A 19,996-nucleotide genomic window follows, 5' to 3' on the forward strand; every position below is an offset into this window, starting at 1 on the left:
ATATGAACCAGACTGGTGATGTTCCAATTAGGCTGAATTAGCTTCTGAAAGGAATTTCAGGACATTTATTGATTTACAGAAATAATGTTAATGCAAGCTGCTGGACACTATTATCAGAGGATTTCTGTTGCATGGATGTTAAGTCACACACAGAACCAAGCAGTAAATTAGATAATTATAAAGTAAACATAGCTTGAGAAGCTTGGCCTTCAACAGTAACCACCTCCATTTGCTGAAGTTAATCCCTGAAGTTCCAATAATACAGATGCTGCTTTTTCAGTTAGTGCTGTAACTCAGGTTGTCAAGTGCAGCAAGGGCCTTTTTCCACTAATCCATCTCGCTGCTCTTTTAGAATATTGGATTTATTGGGTTCTTGACCTTGGAAACTTTCGTAATCTTTAATTTTTCTTAACTCGGTTATATTCACACTATAATTTTCTTAAATATCAACTCTCAAAAACCCTTTTGTATTATATTTTAATCTACTTGTTTTTCTTTTATCTATATCCATTTAGAAGAATTCTTTACACTAGAGAAAACTCTAGGGTATCCAATTTAAAAAAAAAATGTACTACTAGAATTAAAGACAAAGATTAACATCCCTCATTAATAGGACACAGGAAAAGCAATTTTATAAGAGAAATTTAAGCTGAAAGTGCTTGCATTTAAAAAAAATCAGAAAAAAAAAACAAAAAATAACTTAATAATGCAAACCACAATTTGAAAAAAAAAAACATAAGAAAAATCAAACCCACTGGAAGACAAAAAATAATAAAAATCAGAGAAGAAATTCACCAAATAGATATAAAGAATAAAACAAAGATTAACAAATCAAGGAAATGACTGAATAGACCCTTGTTCCAAAAAAAAAGACCCAAATTAATAGAATCAGAAGTTTACAGAAAAATTTTACAACAAACATAAAAGAAAGGTATAGTGTTATAAGAGAATACTTTTAAATGTTTACTCCATTATGCTGGAAAATCTAAAAGAAATAGATGAATTCTTGATTCATCCAAGCTACTAAAGTTAAACCAAGAAGAGATTATTAACCTAAACAAACCTATGACAAATGAGCAGGTTTAAATAGTAAGCAGATAACAAATGCAAGAATAAATATAAACAAAAACAAACATGGCAGGGTAGAAGGTCGATGAGGAGTTGGAAGATGGGGAAAATCATTAAAATATATTGTACAAAAATATTTTAATAAAAACAATTTAAAAAAAAGAAAAAAAGCCTTCCCATAAAAAAAGAACCCAGGCCCAAATGGATTCACAGCAGAATTCTACCAAATTTCCAAAAAAGATCTACAGAAAATTCTTTTCAACCTTGCAAAACCATTTCTTATCTAAAAGTAGCTACTTTTTTTAACTTCATTTATTAAAAATACGTGATACACCTATGACTTTATATTGTTTTGTTTACTTGGTGGTTCCCTCTTGTCTAATTTTATTTATAAAATCTGCTAAAGAGATTTTTCTCAATAAAACAACCTATTTTAAATAAAACCCAGAAAATTATATTTGAAATACAGAAAACTTGTATATTATACAACAAATACTTAACAGTCACAAATACACAAATAAATAGTAAACCTAGATACAAAGAGATAAATTGTTCTAAAAAAATAAACTGTGGTATAATAAAATTCATTAGGATCATTTGGAAACAGTAATATGTCTTTTTATATCTTCAAGCAGGTTAAACAGGTTTTCAAATTAACCATTGCAAGCCGTAGAGAGCAAGCCAGTAAGCAGCACCCCTCCATGACCTCTGCATCAGTTCTTTCAGAGAAGTATCAATTTCTGCGAGTGTATCTTCAACACCAGAGATTCTCTCTTCTATCTCTTGTATTCTATTGGTGATGCTTCCCTTTGTGATTCCTGCTCTTTTCTCTAAGCCAGATCCAAGGTTTTTCTCAGTTTGTGTTTTCTTTATTGATTCTAATTCTGTTTTCATATCTTGCACCATTTCCTTCATCTGTTTGGATGTGGATTCCTGTCTCTCTATGATGGTCTCTATTTTTTTGTTCTTTTCCTCCCTATATGCCACTAATTGTATCTCTACTTGTACCTCTATTTGTTTGGCTATATTAGCCTGTGGTTTTTTTTTGTTTTTTTTTTTTTTTTTTTGAGAACTTTGTTTATTTCTCTTTCTTTGCCTCCACTTGGGTGAACAATTCTTTGAGAGATTTGTTCATTTCCTCTTTAACTGTCTGGATTTGAATAGCTAGTTCTCTGAGAGATTTGTTTCCTCCTTAGTGCCTCAAATAACTGGATAAGCAAAGCTTTAAAGTCATTTCTTGTGTTTCCGATGAGTTGGAGTATCCATTAGTTTTGGGAGTTGTAGGTGCAGCCATGATGTCTTGATTTATGTTGGATGTGATCTTTCGCCAATCCCCGGCCATTTGGTTATCCATAGTTTCACTGTTTGTTCCTGGATTCTGCAGATCAGACTAGTCTTTCTCTGGTGTCTGGAGAATTCTTCAGGAAAATGAGAAAGGTCCAGTGGTTTCAGTGTGTGCATGGTGTTTCAGCTGTACCTGTGGGAGGAAAGTCTGCAGGCGCAGAAGGACAAATGCGAAGTAGCATGTGAGCATGTGTGTGTGTGTGTGTATGTGTGTGTGTAAGTGTGCCCTGAGGGACAGGGTGCTAGACAATGTAGAGGCCTTCAGTGTGAGAGAGGGGTGCCTTGCAGGCACTGAAGGGGTCCAGGCACTTAAGATATCACAAGCACTATTGATAATTGGGGGCATGGATTTCCTGAGTAAGTCTGTGGCTTACAGGCTACTGGTATTCTTTTCTAACTCAGTTCTGGGAGTTATTTGCCTAAACTCCACTGGTAGATCCACAGAGCAGGGGCTTCAGTGTTCCACAAGGCCTTTTGTTTCCCACAGTGGATGTGTGGGTGGGAGGGGTCTGTTGTCTGGCTGCTAGCTTAGAAGCACCCTGAATCTGGGATTCTGCAGGCACTCCAGGGCGCACTCACTCTCTACTAGGTCAAATTGAGAAGCACAGGGGTTCTTCCTGTTCTACTGGCTGGACTGGACCTGCTGAGCCAAATATGGCAGGCTGAGCTCAGTCAGCTCAGTGGTGCTGCAACCGTTGAGCTAGAGAGCCCAGCTGCAGTGGCAGAACTGGGGTGTCCAGGTGCTTGTTGGTAGGTCCTGGGGAGCCACTAAAGTGGTCCACAGACCTAGGTGGTCCAACACCTGGTGTACCTGGGTGATTTTGCAGGTCTGCTGGACTTTGATGGCTGTACAATTGGCTCTCTGCCAATGAGGGGTTGGATGGTTCATACAGTCACTGGCTAGTAGGCCCAGTGGAATCAGTACTGTCACTTGGAGACATGGGATCTGGGAAGGATTGTACTTCGAATCTGGGACTCTGTGGCGGGCACTGTCAGGCATGCGCTCCGAGGGTGGGAGTACCACAGATGGGAGCTCCGTGGGGCTGGCGCTCCACTGGGGTCTCCGAAGGGGCAGGCACTCTGCTGGGTAGGGTCTCGGGTGGGGGTGGGGCACTCTGCTTGGCGGGATATTCTGGGGGGGCAGGTGTTCAGCGGGGCTCAGGGAGAGGGTGCTAGGCTGGCTGGGGGCTCTGCATGAGTGTGCTCCTTGGAATGGTGTTCAGCGGGCGGGTACTGCTGCCCACCATGGCTGAGGAGCTAGAAGCCCTGCCTCTGCTGTCTCGGTCCCCAGGCAGCGAGTTTTGTGCTCAGCTCACTGGTGCTGTGTGTAGGCTCCCCTGAGGAGGAGGGAGGCCTCGACAAGGGAAGTAACTCTCTCCATTCCCAGAGAAGTCCGTGCCTGATCTGACTATATAAGTGTTCTCCACTTCTGTGGTGTCCCCTCTCTTTCAGAAAGCCAAAACGTCTAAATTCTGGCTTTGATTGCCCCTCCACTCACCAATTTCGGAGATTCAGATCCTCTGCCTCTCAAAAACGGTGCTTACTGATGACCACCATCTTGGATCCCCTCTGCATCAGGTCTTGTCTTCAGGTCCTTGTCACAAATACACGTACTAAATGGTAAACCTAAATACAAAGAGATAAATTGTTATACCAAAGGCAGTCTAAAAAAAGAAAATTATGGTATAATAAAATTCATTAGGATCATTTGGAAACAGTAATTTGTCTTTTTATGTCTTCAAGCAGGTTAAGCAGGTTTTCAAGTTACCATTGCAAGCCATGGAGAGCAAGCCAATAAGCAGCACCCCTCCATGACCTCTGCATCAGTTCTTGTCTTCAGGTCCTTGCCCTCGGCTCCTGCCTTGACTTCCATGCATGATATAAGATTAATAAACCTCTTCCTTATCAATTTTTTTTTTTTGGTCATGGTGTTTCATTAAAGCAATAGAAAAGTAACTAATACACTACCACTGGCAAATGAGGTAATGGTAGCTGCCAAAAAGTCACTCTTCCTATGGAAACATGGGCCTTGGTGGCTTGCCCACTCCCAGTGGGTGATCCAACACCCATGCACATACAGAGTTCACAGCAGTTAATACAGCCCTTGTCATTGTCATTCCAAATTCAGATACTATGCTGGGTTAAAATACTGCTTTTTTGTAGAATCCAGGACAACCTGACCAGGGGTGGCACTACCCACAAGATGGTGTCAAATGGCACCACCACAAAGTGGAGGCTGGTCCTCCCACATTAATCACTAATTAAGAAAAGCCTCCTTAGCATTGCCCACAGGCCAATCTTGTGAGGGAATGTTCCTCAATGAAGGTTTCTTCCCCTCAAATGACCCTAGCTTGTGTCAAGTTCCCAGAAAACCTGACTAAGACAGTGTGACATTGGTGGATTTTTCCTGAACCATGATAGAATTTTAACTGGCTGTATCTCATGTTGTCTTCGGTCTTGTGTGGTGAAATGCAGCTGGTGTGAGTTGATGTATACAACAACCTTGCCTTGCCCAGAACTCAGCAACTCATAGTTCCTCATCCCTTCCCAGGTGTTGCATTTCTTGCCACCTCTCTCACAATGTTCTGACCGCAGATGAGTGAGCGTGGTATAACGACTCATCTTTTGCCACACACTCAGTCATACCTCTGCATTAACTATCTCCTAAAAAAAACAAAACAAAACAACTGGTTTGTAACAACACAAATCGATAGGTTAAGAATAAATATTTAGAAGGCACTTTGACAACAAGACAATTTAGAAAAAAATATATAGACAATGGTCTCAATAGTCAAGAGATTTTGAAAAGGTTTATAGTACCAGGCATGAAATTCCACCTTTGTAATAGTCCTAATATCTCATCAGAAGGAGTTGTTATCCCATAACTACTGGACCACAGTTGACATATCATGAGTGTCAGCTCAGTATTTTAGCATGCAGGGTCCTTTACTGAGTGAAACTGTTGATATCTTTTCTTCTGCATCAGTCTGCGTAGCACATTACAGTATTTAAAATACCCAGTAGAGACAAAGTTTCCTTGTCAATTTAAGCTGATTTCCATATATTCAAAGTGAATTCTAGAGTTAGAAATAGGAGGACCTCCCCTATCAGTAGACTTGGAGAGGGGCATGGAAGGAGATGAAGGAGGAAGGGTGGGATCGGGAGGGAATATTGGAGGGACTACAGCTGAAATACAAAGTGAATAAACTTAATTAATATAAAAAAAATAAAATCTTATTTAAAAAAAAGAAATAGGGTCTCATCTTGCTGTGGTGGGCAGCCAAGGGCAATGGCAATGCCTTGTGCTCTTTAGGGTGTATCTGGGGCCACAATGAGCAATAACTCATAGGTAGGTATCCCTTGCCTGCCAGTGATATTTTTGCTTGTTAGCCATGTCTTCTGGAAGTAGCATTGGCTACCCAGGCAGAAAACTTCTGCTCAAATTTCTTTTCAAAACATTTTGTGTATTTTTGAGTAACTTATAAAGTATTAGATCTCTATTAGACTTCCTATAAGCACAGCTTTGGTTAACCTACTCTTCTCTTCACACTCTCCCCCATGCCACTTAAATATTTAACTCTGAGAATTTTGCTCGCTTCTCACTACTTATAAACTTTATTTTACTGTCCCACTTAATTTTTTTTGCCTTGAAGTAGAAATGCATTGGTTTTCATGTAGTTTTTCATGCAAAGTTGATCTTGGGTGAGGCTAGTTACCCCCTCATCTCCCATATCCTAACTCCCTTCTCCTTGAATATTTCGAATCCAGTATGACCCTTCTCTACTTTAATTTTACCTATATTTTATTATATCATCTCCCTTAATGCCTCCACCCACCTTGTCCGATATCTAGCTTCTTAGCTTCTATATGTACTCCAATTTAAATGTGCAAAACAAAATATTTGAAACTAGAATCTCTGTGTGAGACAATGTGACAATTGTCTTGTTTGCCAAATATAGATATTCATTCAGATCCAATGATTCACCTGAAATTTTCATGATTTTATTTTTATTTTAATTTTTATATTAATTATAGTTTATTCACTTTGTATCCCAGCTGTAGCCTCCTCCCTCATTCCTTCCCAATCCCACACTCTCTCCCTCATCTCCTCCTATGTCCCTCTCCAAGACCACTGATAGGGGAAGTCCTCCTCCTCTTCCATATGACCCTAGCCTATCAGATCTCATCAGGACTGTCTGCATTGTCTTCCTTTGTGGTTTGGCAAGGCTGGTCCCCTCTCAGGAGATGGTGATCAAAGAGCCAGCCACTGAGTTCATGTCAGAGACAGTCCCTGTTCCCATTACTAGGGAATCCACTTGGATACTGAGCTGCCATGGGCTACATCTGTGCAGGGGTTCTAGGTTGAGGTATCCCAGAAGCAGAAAGACACACATGGTATATACTCACTTATAAGTGGATATTAGACATATAATAAAGGATAAACATACTAAAATCTGTACCCAGGAGGACCTAGGGTAAGATGATCAACCCTCACTCAGAAAGACAAAAGGGACAGACATAGGAAGAGAGAGAAAACAGGCAACAGGACAGGAGCCTACCACAGCGGGCCTCTGAAAGTCTCTACCCTGCAGTGTAGCAAAGCAGATGCTGAGGTTCATAACCAAACCTTGGGCAGAGTGCAAGGAATCTTATGAAAGAAGGGGGAGATATAAAGACCTGGAGAGGACAGGAGCTCCACAAGGAGAGCAACAGAATGAAAAAATCTGGGCATGGGGGTCTTTTCTGAGATTTTTTTTTTATAGCTGAGTAATATTGTATCATGCATATGTGCCATGTTTTCATTATCCATTCATCTGCTGATAGACATTTTGGTAAATTACATTTTCTAGCTATTGTGAGTAAACCTACAATGGACTTATATGTGCAAATATCTCTATATACATATAGTCTTTGAGTATGTGCTTAGAATTATAAAGCTGGGCCACATGGTAGCTCTATTTCTAGTTCTTTTTATTTATTTCAGAAAGTTCAAGAATGAATTCCAAAGTGGTTGTATGAGTTTATGCTCCCACCCTCAGCGTACAAGAGATCGATCCTCTTCCCCCCATTTTCCATACCACTAGTGTTGTCATCCATCTTCCTGATGGTGGCCGTTTGATTAGAGTGAGATCATATCCAGTCTTTTTCCATGTTCTAGAACTCACTCTGTAGACTGCACTGGCCTTCAACACAGAGATCTGCCTGTCCTTGCCTCCCAAATGCCAGGATTGAAGGAATGTGCCACCACTGAAAAGCTGATATCTTTTTTTTTTTACTTTTTATTGATTCTTTGTGAGTTTCTCATCATGTATCCCAGTCCTGCTCATCTCCCTGGTCCCTCACATCCACCCCTCACCCTTGTAACCTCCCTTCCCCAAAATAACACACACACATACAGAAAACATCTCACTGTGGAAGCTGTAATATATCACAGTGTGTCCCACAGTATATCCCTCTGTCCACACATCTTTAACTTGCAAATGTTTACTGCAATGAGTTATTAGTCTAGTTTGAGATCTCTAGTTTCTGTGATACCACCAATTTTGGATCCTCACCAGGCCTCCTCCAGGTTATCCTTTTGTCATGGAGATCTTGCAGCTTTGGATCTGTAAGACTGGTCCTCTCACAAGTCCCAACCAGTTATAGATGATGTAGATTTGGAGCTAGGCCAACCCACAGCCCTGGATCTGGGCCTGGGTGGTAGCTGAGATGGTCAGCTTATGTACTCTCCCTCATCCACACCACTAGGAGGAGCTCTCCAACACTGCTTTGGCTAGGCCACCCAGTGTCTGCCACCTGTAGGAAGCAAGGTCAGCTCTCTTTCTCTCATGCTCTAAAAATCCCTTCATGTATTGCTCAGTCAAGGCCTCTGAGGCCACTCTCCCATGTACCGCTGCCTGTGAGAAGGTGGGCCAGATCTCTCATGCTCACACCCGCTGGCTGGCTCACTCATGCCTTCATCATCAAGGCCAGCTCCCCTGTGTTGCACAGGCAAGAGGCAGAGCCCACTTTCCCAAGTGCTGCAGCAAGCAGGAGACATGGACAGCTTTCCTCTCTCATGACCCCAGACCAGCTCTCCTGACTGAAGCAGGCAGTGAGGAGCAAAGTGGGGAAGACATTACTCCCACACCCATATCACCTCACAGCAGATGAATGGGGGCCCAGATCTCTTGCACTCTCAACCTTGGGGTTGGCTCACCTGCAGGCCCATGACCAAAACCAGGCTTACTGAGCTGTCCAGGCAAGGTACAGTGTCCCTCTCCTGACTTCTGCTGCCAGAGAGGGCCACGGCCAGCACTCTAGCTCTCATGATCCTGTGAGCAGCTTCTCTGACAAGCCTGGTTACTTTTCTGCAGCAGAGCAGGTCTGTCTCAACTTGCCCACTTCTTTGTCTAAACTTGTACACAAGACCACAGTCATGTTGCCCGAGGAATTAAATTTCAAATTTTGGACCTATCACCTGTGCCATGGGGCTGAGGGCAGACCTGTGGGTATCTTTCCCCACCCATACCATATGGCATGGCAGAACACATGTCTATGTCTGTCTTCCTCCTTCCGAGCTGCACTGCTTATATTTGATTTGATGTTTATGAATCCTAGGCATAAGACATCTTTGACCACTAAGCCAGGCACAAAAGCAGACACAGAGATTAAGGGGAAAGAATAGGGAACTTAGTCATGAACCCACATAACTAGTTTTGACCAAGATGCCAAAAATATTCACCAGAGGGGGAAAAATTACATGTTTAACAAATGTTTCTGGGAATTCTGGATTTCAACATAAAGAAATATTTGTCAAAATGCATAAAACAACTTCATATGTCTAGAATCTAAGCATGTTGCCTGCTAGTATAGATGTTTTGGCTTATTTTCCTCTTTATTGAACTCCAAGCATTATGTTGGATAGTATAGAAAAGTGTCACATCCTATTTTGTTCTATTTTCTTTTTTAATAATTTACTTTTTTATTAATTACAATTTATTCACTCTGTATCCCAGCTGTAGCCCCCTCCATATTCCCTCCCAATCCTACTCTCCCTCCATTTTCTCCTCTCTTGCCCCTCCCCCAGTCCACTGATAGGAGCAGTCCTCTGACCTTAGCCTATGAAGTCTCAGGAGGACTGGCTGCATTGTCTTCCTCTGTGACCAGGTAAGGCTATTTCCCTCTCAGGGGAAAGTGATCAAAGAGCTAGCCACTGAGTTCATGTCAGAGACAGTCACTGTTCCCCTTTCTAGGGAACCCACTTAGATACTGAGCTGCCATGGGCTACATCTATGCAGGGGTTCTAGGTTATCTCTATGCATGGTCCTTAGTTGGAGTACCAGTCTCAGAAAAGACCCCTGGGCCCAGATTTTTTGGTTCCGTTGGTCTCTTGTGGAGCTCCTGTCCCCTCCAGGTCTTTTTCTCTCTTTCTTCTTTCATATGATTCCCTGCACTCTGCCTAAAGTTTGGCTATGAATCTCAGCATCTGCTTTGATATCCTGCTGGGTAGAGTCTTTAAGAGGCCCTCTGTGGTAGGCTCCTGTCCTGTTCCCTGTTTTTTCCCTCCTCCGATGTCCATCTTGTTTGCCTTTCTGAATGAGGATTGAGTATCTTAACCAGGGTCCTTCTTCTTCTTAGCTTCTTTAGGTGTGTAGATTTTAATATGTTTATCCTATATTATATATTGAATGGCAGAGAAACACTTAAAGACATGTTCAACATCTTTAGTCATCAGGGAAATGCAAATCAAAACGACCCTGAGATTTTACCTTACACCCATCAGAAGAGCTAAGATCAAAATCTCAAGTGACAATACATTCTGGAGAAGATGTGGAGAAAGGGGAACCCTCCTCCATTGCTGGCGCTAATGTAAACTTGTACAACCACTTTGAAAATCAATCTGGTGCTTTCTCAGACAGTTAGGAATAGTGCTACCTAAAGATCTAGCTATACCACTCCTAGGCAAATATCCAAAAGTTGTTCAAGTATACAACAAGGACATTTGCTCAGCCATGTTTGTAGAAACTTTATTTGTAATATCCAGAATCTGGAAACAACCCAGATGTCCCTCCACTGAGGAATGATACAGAAATTGTGGTACACTTACACAATAGAATACTACTCAGCAATTAAAAACGAGGAAATCATGAAATTTGCAGTCAAATGGTGGGAAGTAGAAAAGATCATCCTGAGTGAGATAATCCAGAAGCAGAAAGACACACATGGTATATACTCACCTATATTGTTCTTGACCTTAATCTTAGTGGAAATATGTTGAGATTTTCAGAAATTACCCCACTGAGATAAAAAGTATCTTCACTGGATTATTGCTAACTCTCATAAATAATTTCAGCATTTGTCAAGGTACATATCTAAGATGAAGACCTCAGCAATTAGAAGGAAAAGTCAAGAAGACACTGTTATAAAGACCAGCCTGAATTATACACCAAAAAAAAAGAAAAAAAGAAAACTTTCACTGAATTCAGTACCAGCCTAGGTTATACAAAAACCAAACTAAGTATCAATAAAGAAAATTCTTTCACGTTGAAGTGAAAATATGGAGCAAAAAATAGCAGTTCCCATTTATATTTGCTCATTCCAAAATGTCACTGTTATTAATATTTTCTCAGCTTATCTACCAATTATTTAGTCACTATTCAGAATAAATATCTTGTACATACGTCTATGCAGCATCAATTCTCTGCCTCTCCCCTGGCTCCAAGATTATCAGTATCATCTCTTAATCAAAATCTGTACAATGAAGAGTCTTTGTGCAGATAAAGTCTTCTCAGGACCATTTTTCCCAAAACTCAGTTGTCCGTAAGACACTAAGAAGGATCTCTGCCTCATTCCAAGTTCCTAATACCGTGGAGACATCATGCCAGAGTAAATTTATTTTTCTCTCATCACCCTGTTGATCAGAGCTTTCAAAACTCTATCCCATTAACCTTCCAACACCACTACAACTTACCAATGAAGGTTTCTACCTCTATACACAGAAAAAGGTGAACAGTCACAAGCCGGATACTCCACCTTTCACACCACACTTATGGGAAACAAATAATTTTCATATGTTTGGAGGGTGGTCTAACATCACAGAAGGCAGGAAAAGGCAGAGGTGAGAACAGATTAGCTTCATGCAAAGTACAGGGGGAGAATGTAACCCACAGCAAATAGTATTGTATATTGTTACTACATACAAAACTGAGCATACAGTAGAGAGGGAGGAACAATAATAAAAGTCTACATGCATTTATAACTTTCCTCCTAATATCTTTAAAGATAATGGAACCAAATGGTAAAAGTTTATACATTGTATTTTAGTCACATTAGTTGGTGATATTTGTTGAGTACAGTGCTAGTAAATACTATTTTCTCATCTGTTTTGGGAATATATGAAGTTGGGCATAAATAACCCAAATAGCTTTAAAAATTCATTAATCTATCTTAAAATATGTGTGCTAGCAAGATAATAAGGGTCTCAATTCAATAAGGTTCTCATTCCTGTTTCTGCATATACACTATGCAAGCAAGCGGCATACCACCCCCAAGTTTGTTCCTAAATATTGATCAAATTATAGTAAATGTAAATATTTGGCCACAAGTTTTTATTTGTGACAAAATCTTTCTAACTTGGTTTCTTAATCACTGGTGGACCTGTAACCCTGGACTGAGTGTGAATATCTTTTTTGAAACAAGGCTTCCACATCAGCCTGTGACTTTAACATAGAATTTCTGTCTACAGCAATGTTCCAGTGCATCAGGTATGTACCCCTCAGGGGTCCAAATTTTTAAATTGAGAGACTCTAATACACGTTGTCTAACATCCCTACAGCTGTCAAGTCATATTCTTAAGTAATCCAGCACACCCCCTTAGTCTATTTTCAAGTGTTCTATGATTGCTGGAGAAGTCATTATCATATATTTAGTTCTCTAAGTCCAGAAGTGAGCTCCTCAGACCAGTCAAGCCAAGGGAAATGGCCAAGGCTTTTTGTCCCCATAGATTTACACATGAGGGATCAATTAGAAGAAAAAGAAGAATACCTAAGACTTGGTGAGTACTTATAAAATACAGAATTGTGCCATTCTATATTTCAGAACTATGGTGGGAAATAGATATGAATTGTTCCTTGAGTTTCACTCAAACAAATAACTAGTTTAAAAATATATGCTCTACAAACAGTAAGCATAAAAATATTTCAGGAAGAAAAATTGAATTCTTTCTGGTCCAACCATAAATAAAATGACTAGTAAATCATTCTTGAAAATTTCTTTCCAGGGATTTTGGAACACACAAAACAAGCATTCCTGGGTAAGAAGCAGGGTCTTGGGCTGAAGTCGAACTTCTGCACCAGAAGATGGCCTTGTGCTGGACATGGCAGTCTATGTAAGGAGAGAGGTGTGCTGGAACCTTCCCACAAACAACAGAGAGTCAGCAAGCAACAAATACAAATACAAGACCTTTGGACAAGGTGAGTCCAGAATACAGGGGAGGTATTCCTGAAGTGCTGTTTTCCTGCATGAAAAATTTTTTTATCCTGCATGGAGAATTTGGATTTTTTATAACCAGTTTAAAAAAAAATGAACTTACAATGCAAGAGAAACAATGCAAACATATTTGGTTCTACAATGAAGACTCCCTGTGCTGATAAAGTCTTCTCTCTTCTCTTTTTGATGGTTGTGATCATACATGAAAGACAAATTTTTTTTGGTCTTGTGGTTTCTTAAAACCTAAGATGTGGAATGAAGCAAGGAGACTGACATTTCTTGAGGACCTAATACATAAACCATTTGTTTGAAGATGCTATCTCTTTTCCATTGTATGGTTTTGGATTCTTTGTCAAAAATCAAGTATCAATAGGTATGTGGGTTTATTTCTGGATCTTCGGTTAGATTCCATTGATACACCAGTCTGTTTCTATGCCAGCACCATGCCATTTTTCTTACTGTTGCTCTACAGTACAGCTTGTGAGCAGATATGGAGATACCTCCAGAGAATCTTTTATTGTACAGTATTATTTTAACTATTCCGGGTTTTTGTTTTTCCATATGAAATTAAGAATTGTTCTTTCAAGGTCTGTAAAGAATTTTGTTGGTAATTTGATAGGAATTGCATATAATCTGTAGATTGTTTTTTGGTAGGCTTGCCAATTTTCACTATATTACTTCTTCATATCATGAGCATGGGAAATCTTACCATCTTCTGATTTCTTCTTCGATTTTTTTTTCTTTAGAGACTTGAAATTTGTTTGTTTGTTTGTTTGTTTTATTACAGGTCTTTTACTTGCTTGGTTAGAGTCACACGAAGACACTTTATGTGTGAAGGTTGTTTATTAGTGAAGGTTGTTTCCCTAATTTCTTTCTCAACCTGTTTGTCTTTTGTATACAGGAGGGCTTCAGAATTTTTTGAGTTAATTTTGTATCCAGCCACTTTGCTGAAGGTGTTTATCAGCTGAAGAAGTTCTCTAGTAGAATATTTGGGGTCACTAATGTATACTATCATATCATCTGAGAATAGTGATACTTTGACTTTTTCTTCCAATTGTATCCTCTTGATCTCCTTTAGTTATCTTATTGCTCTAGCTAGGACTTCAAGTCCTATGTTGAAAAGGTAAGGAGAGAGTGGGCAACCTTGTCTTGTTCCTGATTTCAGTGAGATTGATTTAAGTTTCTCTCCATTTAGTTTGATGTTGGCTATCAGCTTGTTATAAATAGCCTTTATTATGTTTAGGTATGGGGAGAAATAGGAAGACCTGGAGGGGACAAGAGCTCCACAAGGAGACCAACAGAACCAAAAAATCTGGGCTCAGGGGGTCCTGCAGAGACTGATGAATCAACCAAGGATAGACCCCCTGCTCAGATAGAGCCCATGGGCAGCTCAGTCTCCGTGTGGGTTCCCTAGTACGGGGATCAGGGGCTGTCTTTGACATGGACTCAGTGACCAGCTCTTTGATCACCTCCTCCTACTGAGGTGCCCAAACTGGTCCACAGAGAAAGAGGAACCAAACAATCCTGATAAGACCTGATAGGCTAGGGTCAGATAGTAGGGGAGGAGGATCTCCCCTATCAGTGAACTAGTGGAGGGACATAAGAAGGAATGGGGAAGGAGGGTAGGACCAGGAGGAGATGAGGAAGGGGGCTACAGCAGGGATACAAAGTGAATAAAATGTAATAAATAATAATAATAAAGAAAAAATGATGTCAGTTTTGTCAGTATGAACAAAAATAATCTATCATCTCTAACAAAAGTGTTTTATTCATCTCAAAAGGCACACAGGTTGAGAGCCTGCTGTAAGTATGTGCTGTACCAGGAAGTAGACATCAATGAATCATTAGACAGGAGCCTATGTCCAGGTAGGGAAGCCACAATCCTAATGTGCCAGGCATCTAAGAGGTGTGGCTCTGTTTTCAAACCCTGTCAGTCACCAGATAGTCTCATTCTTTGTAACTAGTCTTCTCTGCATGGTCTGATAGCAGTCCCCTTCTGAACAAGAGCATCTTGGATAAGCTCCAGAAATGTACCTAAACAGACATCACTCTCCCAACTTCCCATCTTATCCAGACCAGAATCCAAGTCTTCTTCCTATGCAATTGCCCTCACACCTGCCCTTCATAAGCACATGGTTCACTCTTTTGGTTTTCATTGGGTTTCCCTCCTGATTCTGTTCCTTTCTCATCACTTCGAGTACCCAACTTCAAAAATAATGATTTACATGACACCTCTACACAATGGCCTCAAAATAAAAGTTTATATGGTTTTACACAATTGACCTTATCTCTGCCCTTCTTAACCAACAGGTCTGTTTGTTCCCTTTAACTATTCCAGATTCCAGCCCTGTCCTTTATTCTAATTTTGAATAAGGTACTTCACAAAGACCTGTTTACATGAGACCTGTACATGGTGGCCCCAAAAAGTCTCTATTTCAACTGTCTCTGTCCCTTTGTCTACCTCAGTTTTTTTTTTCATACAAGGAATCACTACACAACATTTGACCATGTGTCTGAGTTTGTTGTTCTAATTTTGGATCATGATATTGCATGAGTTAATGAGCAAAGCATACAGAAATCTAGAAGCGGGACTATGCTTTAAAGTCATGAGTGTATCATAGTGGTGATTATTTTTATTTATGCTTTATATTTATCTGTCGAGTTGTAAGTATTTATTTTAAAAAATATGAGGACTCAGGGCACTTCACACTTGCCTAGTTGTCCTGCACCCACCATGTTTCTGTCTATTCTTCCTCACTGTCAGTATTTCCTGATTAGACAACTACAAAAGTGTATTCACATTTTTTTGTAACAAGCTTCCTTTATTATTGTATTCATGCTTACCACAGACATATGAAATGCCAGGTGATTTGTTACTATATTTGAATAATTGCACAAATTACTCTTTGCTTTTGATCCTGGGATATGTGTAGTATAAGGCCAATTGACAAAGGATGGCCGGAGAGCACAGTGTTGCAGAGGACAGGATAACATGGATACAGAAAGTCTGTACCTAATTGCAGTAAGTGTTGAGTTACTAGTAGGAAATGCATTAGCTATCTAACTCATGATGCCACACCTTTGAACTGTGACTGTGGCCAGAAGTGGGAAGGAACATTCAGTTCAGACTTCAAAATAAGTTCCACAGAATTACGCTGTTGGAGGAAGACCAGTTTAGTGTAACATTCATTACAAGCCAGTTTCTCTGTTCCTCTCTTCTCCTGTTCTCTTTAATATGGTAAGTGTATTTACTTTTAGGTGATTTTTCTCAAGAAAGATAAAGAAATACGTTTTCATGGAGACATGGAATCAGAGCTCAAGTGATTTCACTTTGTTAGGGTTGTTTCCACAAAACCAAACCGGACTACTGCTTTTGCTGCTCATCATCTTTGTCTTCTCTCTGGCCTTGTTTGGCAACTCAGCAATGATTCACCTCATTCGTGTAGATCCCAGGCTCCACACCCCCATGTACTTTCTCCTCAGCCAGCTCTCTCTCATGGACTTGATGTACATTTCTACCACTGTTCCCAAGATGGCATTTAACTTCCTCTCTGGCCAGAAAAACATCTCTTTCCTGGGCTGTGGAGTGCAATCTTTTTTCTTTCTGACTATGGCATGTTCTGAGGGCTTGCTCCTGGCCTCCATGGCCTATGACCGTTTTGTGGCTATCTGCCACCCACTTCATTATCCCATTCGCATGAGCAAGATAATGTGTCTGAAGATGATCATAGGATCCTGGATATTGGGCTCAATCAACTCTTTGGCACATACTGTCTATGCCCTTCATATTCCTTATTGCCATTCTAGGTCCATCAACCATTTCTTCTGTGATGTCCCAGCCATGTTGCCTCTGGCCTGTATGGACACCTGGGTTTATGAGTACATGGTGTTTGTGAGCACAAGCCTGTTTCTCCTACTTCCTTTCCTTGGCATCACAGCTTCCTATGGACGGGTCCTTTTTGCTGTCTTCCACATGCGCTCAAAGGAGGGAAAGAAAAAGGCCTTCACCACATGTTCAACTCACTTAACTGTGGTGACATTTTACTATGCACCTTTTGTCTACACCTATCTTCGACCTAGGAGTCTCCGTTCCCCCACTGAAGATAAGATTCTGGCTGTCTTCTACACTATCCTCACCCCCATGCTCAACCCCATCATCTACAGCCTGAGGAATAAGGAGGTGCTGGGGGCCATGACAAGAGTCCTTGGAACATTCTCTTCCAGGAAACCTTGATGATTCCCTCTCTACTCCTCTTTCAGTTCCCCTGGGGAATGTCATAGAGCATTGCTGTCCATTGGAAATGTAACGTGTGTCACACACGTCATAACTTTCTGATGATTCATTACTAGTTAAGATTAAGTTATATGCTCATTATTATATACTACTATAATTCTTAATTCATAATGTTATATCAATAATAACAGCAGTAAATATTAATACATCACTACACTATTAATATATGGTATATGCATTATGAGTACACAAATACTACTGTAAATATGATAGTATTTATGCCAAATTTTACCAACTGTTTCTCCAAAATTGACATGAAATTCTTTGCTTATGCATTGTGATTTCATTATTTTCATTCTTCAAAGTTTTTTTGTATATTGTACATTTACAATCCAGTGTAGTTTGGACTATATACATTTAAAGTGACCAATATCCACGTGGGAAACTGTGTTGAAATTGAAACAACAGGGAAGTCGTGGAATATTCAAAGAACACAAAAACTCTCAGAAAGCACTACTTTAACAAGGTAGAATAGTTAACATAAAAAAGACAGTGGTTATCAAATGCTATTTGATTAGGAAGAATGGAGAACTACTATATAAAGTTGGTCAAATTGCAAATCAATACAGTCCTTATAATAGACAAATTATGAAATCTGGTGATCCTCATAATATTCCTAAATTTAAAGAGAATAAAGTCAAAATTTTTAAGAGGCATATACCCTTATGCTGATTCCAATTGCATTCATGTTAGCTAAACTATGTCCTGCAGTTCTATGTCATAGTTAAACATACTGTTTCATATATCTCAAAAAAGATGTTGAGTGTATGCATCCTAAGAAAGTAAAAAAAAAATGGTGGTGGTAAATTAACTAATACCCTAATTTCACCATTATACAGCATATATATATATATGTATGAAATATTGTATCATTCTTATCAGAAAATACAATTATTTCTCACTTAAAGCAGTTTTATCATATAGATGTGGTATTTTGGAATGTATCTATGATGTACTGACTATTGATAAGATGAAAAGCAATAAAGTGTGATAGCATAGAATTGATGATTTGGAGAACTGTCATTTGTTCCTTTTATTCATACCATGGTCCTCTGGACTATAATTTACATATGTAGGCCATCTCTGTAGCAGGCCATTCTAGGTGAATTTATTTGATTTACAATTCTTTTTATTTTTGTAAAAACACTGAAATAAAATTGCTGCCAAGACTATATGAAACCAACTTTTCTTTTAACATTTTCTAAAATGCTTTTTCAGAACTTTCTGGATGAGCACACTATATTTATATTCCTTTTTCTCACCATTCTGGCATCTTATGATCCACCAAAAGTCTATGACTTCTTCTGTAATTATCATTATCAGCCTAGTTTTGTACATATGTGCATGCATTTAAGACTGACAAGTTAGGGCTGGATAACCTCTCCACTCATTTTTCACTGGGGAAATGGATTCCCTCTCTCTAAAAAGCCATTACTTCCTTGTAGTTCTTTATCTCAGGATGATACTTTGTGATTTTTTTATACATCATGTTGCTGTGCCATTTTGTTTGGTCACTATACAAATCATCTTTAGGACATTATATTTTTGAGATTTCATGGATTCATCATTCTTCTGTCTAGAAGACACTATTTCACAGTACTTCTGGTCTTCTGGCTCCTTATGCCTATATTTGCACAATGTTCCTGAGCCTTGGGTGAAGGAAGGAGGGCTGTTGTAATGTGCCAATCAAGGCTGGGAATGACAGGGCCACTTATTCACTTCATTCTGACTAGTTGTGTATTTCTGACCAATATATTTCATCTGCTGCTGAAAGAAACATTTTTCTCTTTTTGATTATTTGTGAGGTTATAAAATAATTATATCATTTCCTATTTTCTTTCCTCCCTTCAAGCCTCGCGTATATCCTTCCTTGCTGCCTTTAAAAGTCCTTGGAAATTTTTTTTATTAATTTTTATTTGTGTGTGTGTGCATGTGTATGCATGTGTGCATGAAAGTGTGTGTTCCTAAATACGACCTGCAAACTCTACTAATGTTACGTGAATGAGCATGCCTTCAGGGTTGACCATTTGCTATTAGATAATAAATTTATATGCCCTTCTCTGGCAAAGACTTTTTCTCCTATTCTCAGTATCCCTTTGTTGTTTGTGTTCTTTTTCTGGGTTTGAGGCATCACAGCCTTTTCCTCATCCAAATTAGTTTGTCTACTGGTGACATTCTTATTCAGTAAATATTTAGACAGTCATGTTGTTGAAACTATATAGGAATAAATTTGAAATTCTTAGGAGACACACTCGAACAGTAAACTCTGTTCCTTTGGCTCCTACATTTACCTTTTCTTTAATTTTACTGAGTATTTTTAAATTAATTTTTATTTTTATATTAATTACAGTTTATTCACTTCGTATCCCAGCTGCAGCCCCTTCCTTCATTCCCTCCCAATCCCATCTTCCCTCCCTCATCTCCTCCCATTCCCTTCTCCAAGTCCACTGATAATGGAGGGCACAGAGGAGGACAATGCAGCCAGTCCTGTTTTCTTTTTTAAGCAATTATTTCTGAGCCTAAGGTACAAGAATTCTGTTATAGTTGTGTCACTGGCATTGTGCTCCACAACTTTGTATGTTTTGTTCTTCAGCATGTCAATAATGTAAGGTTTTAGTATTTTCTAAACTGTCACACATTCTATAAAGAGATCAACAATCAATTAGATCTATTATATTCTTTCATAACACAAGAATATATTTGAACTCAAAAGAAAAAAGGAAAGATTTATTTTTATGTTAATTAATCAGGCAGAATCTCCAAAGGGCAGCTGGGATGTAATCAATCATGTGTCTTAACTCTCTCAATCACCTGCAAGCA

General features: G+C 39.4%; 1 protein-coding gene across 2 annotated transcripts; it reads left to right on the plus strand.

The window, feature by feature from the left end:
* Positions 1-16,177: 16,177 nt before the first annotated feature.
* On the plus strand, positions 16,178-18,947 carry LOC110565051 (olfactory receptor 2L13-like). Of its 2 annotated transcripts, XM_060370877.1 has the most exons (2): positions 16,178-17,091; positions 18,929-18,947. In XM_060370877.1, the coding sequence occupies exons 1-2, from the start codon at positions 16,178-16,180 to the stop codon at positions 18,945-18,947; spliced, it is 933 nt and encodes a 310-aa protein (XP_060226860.1). The 2 variants fall into 2 exon arrangements, with proteins under 2 accessions (XP_060226860.1, XP_021518318.2); XM_021662643.2 differs by lacking the exon at positions 18,929-18,947 and having other exon boundaries at positions 16,178-17,159.
* The last annotated feature ends 1,049 nt before the right edge of the window (positions 18,948-19,996 follow it).

Source organism: Meriones unguiculatus, chromosome 17 (assembly GCF_030254825.1).
Source record: "Meriones unguiculatus strain TT.TT164.6M chromosome 17, Bangor_MerUng_6.1, whole genome shotgun sequence".
Classification (NCBI taxonomy): domain Eukaryota; kingdom Metazoa; phylum Chordata; class Mammalia; order Rodentia; family Muridae; genus Meriones; species Meriones unguiculatus.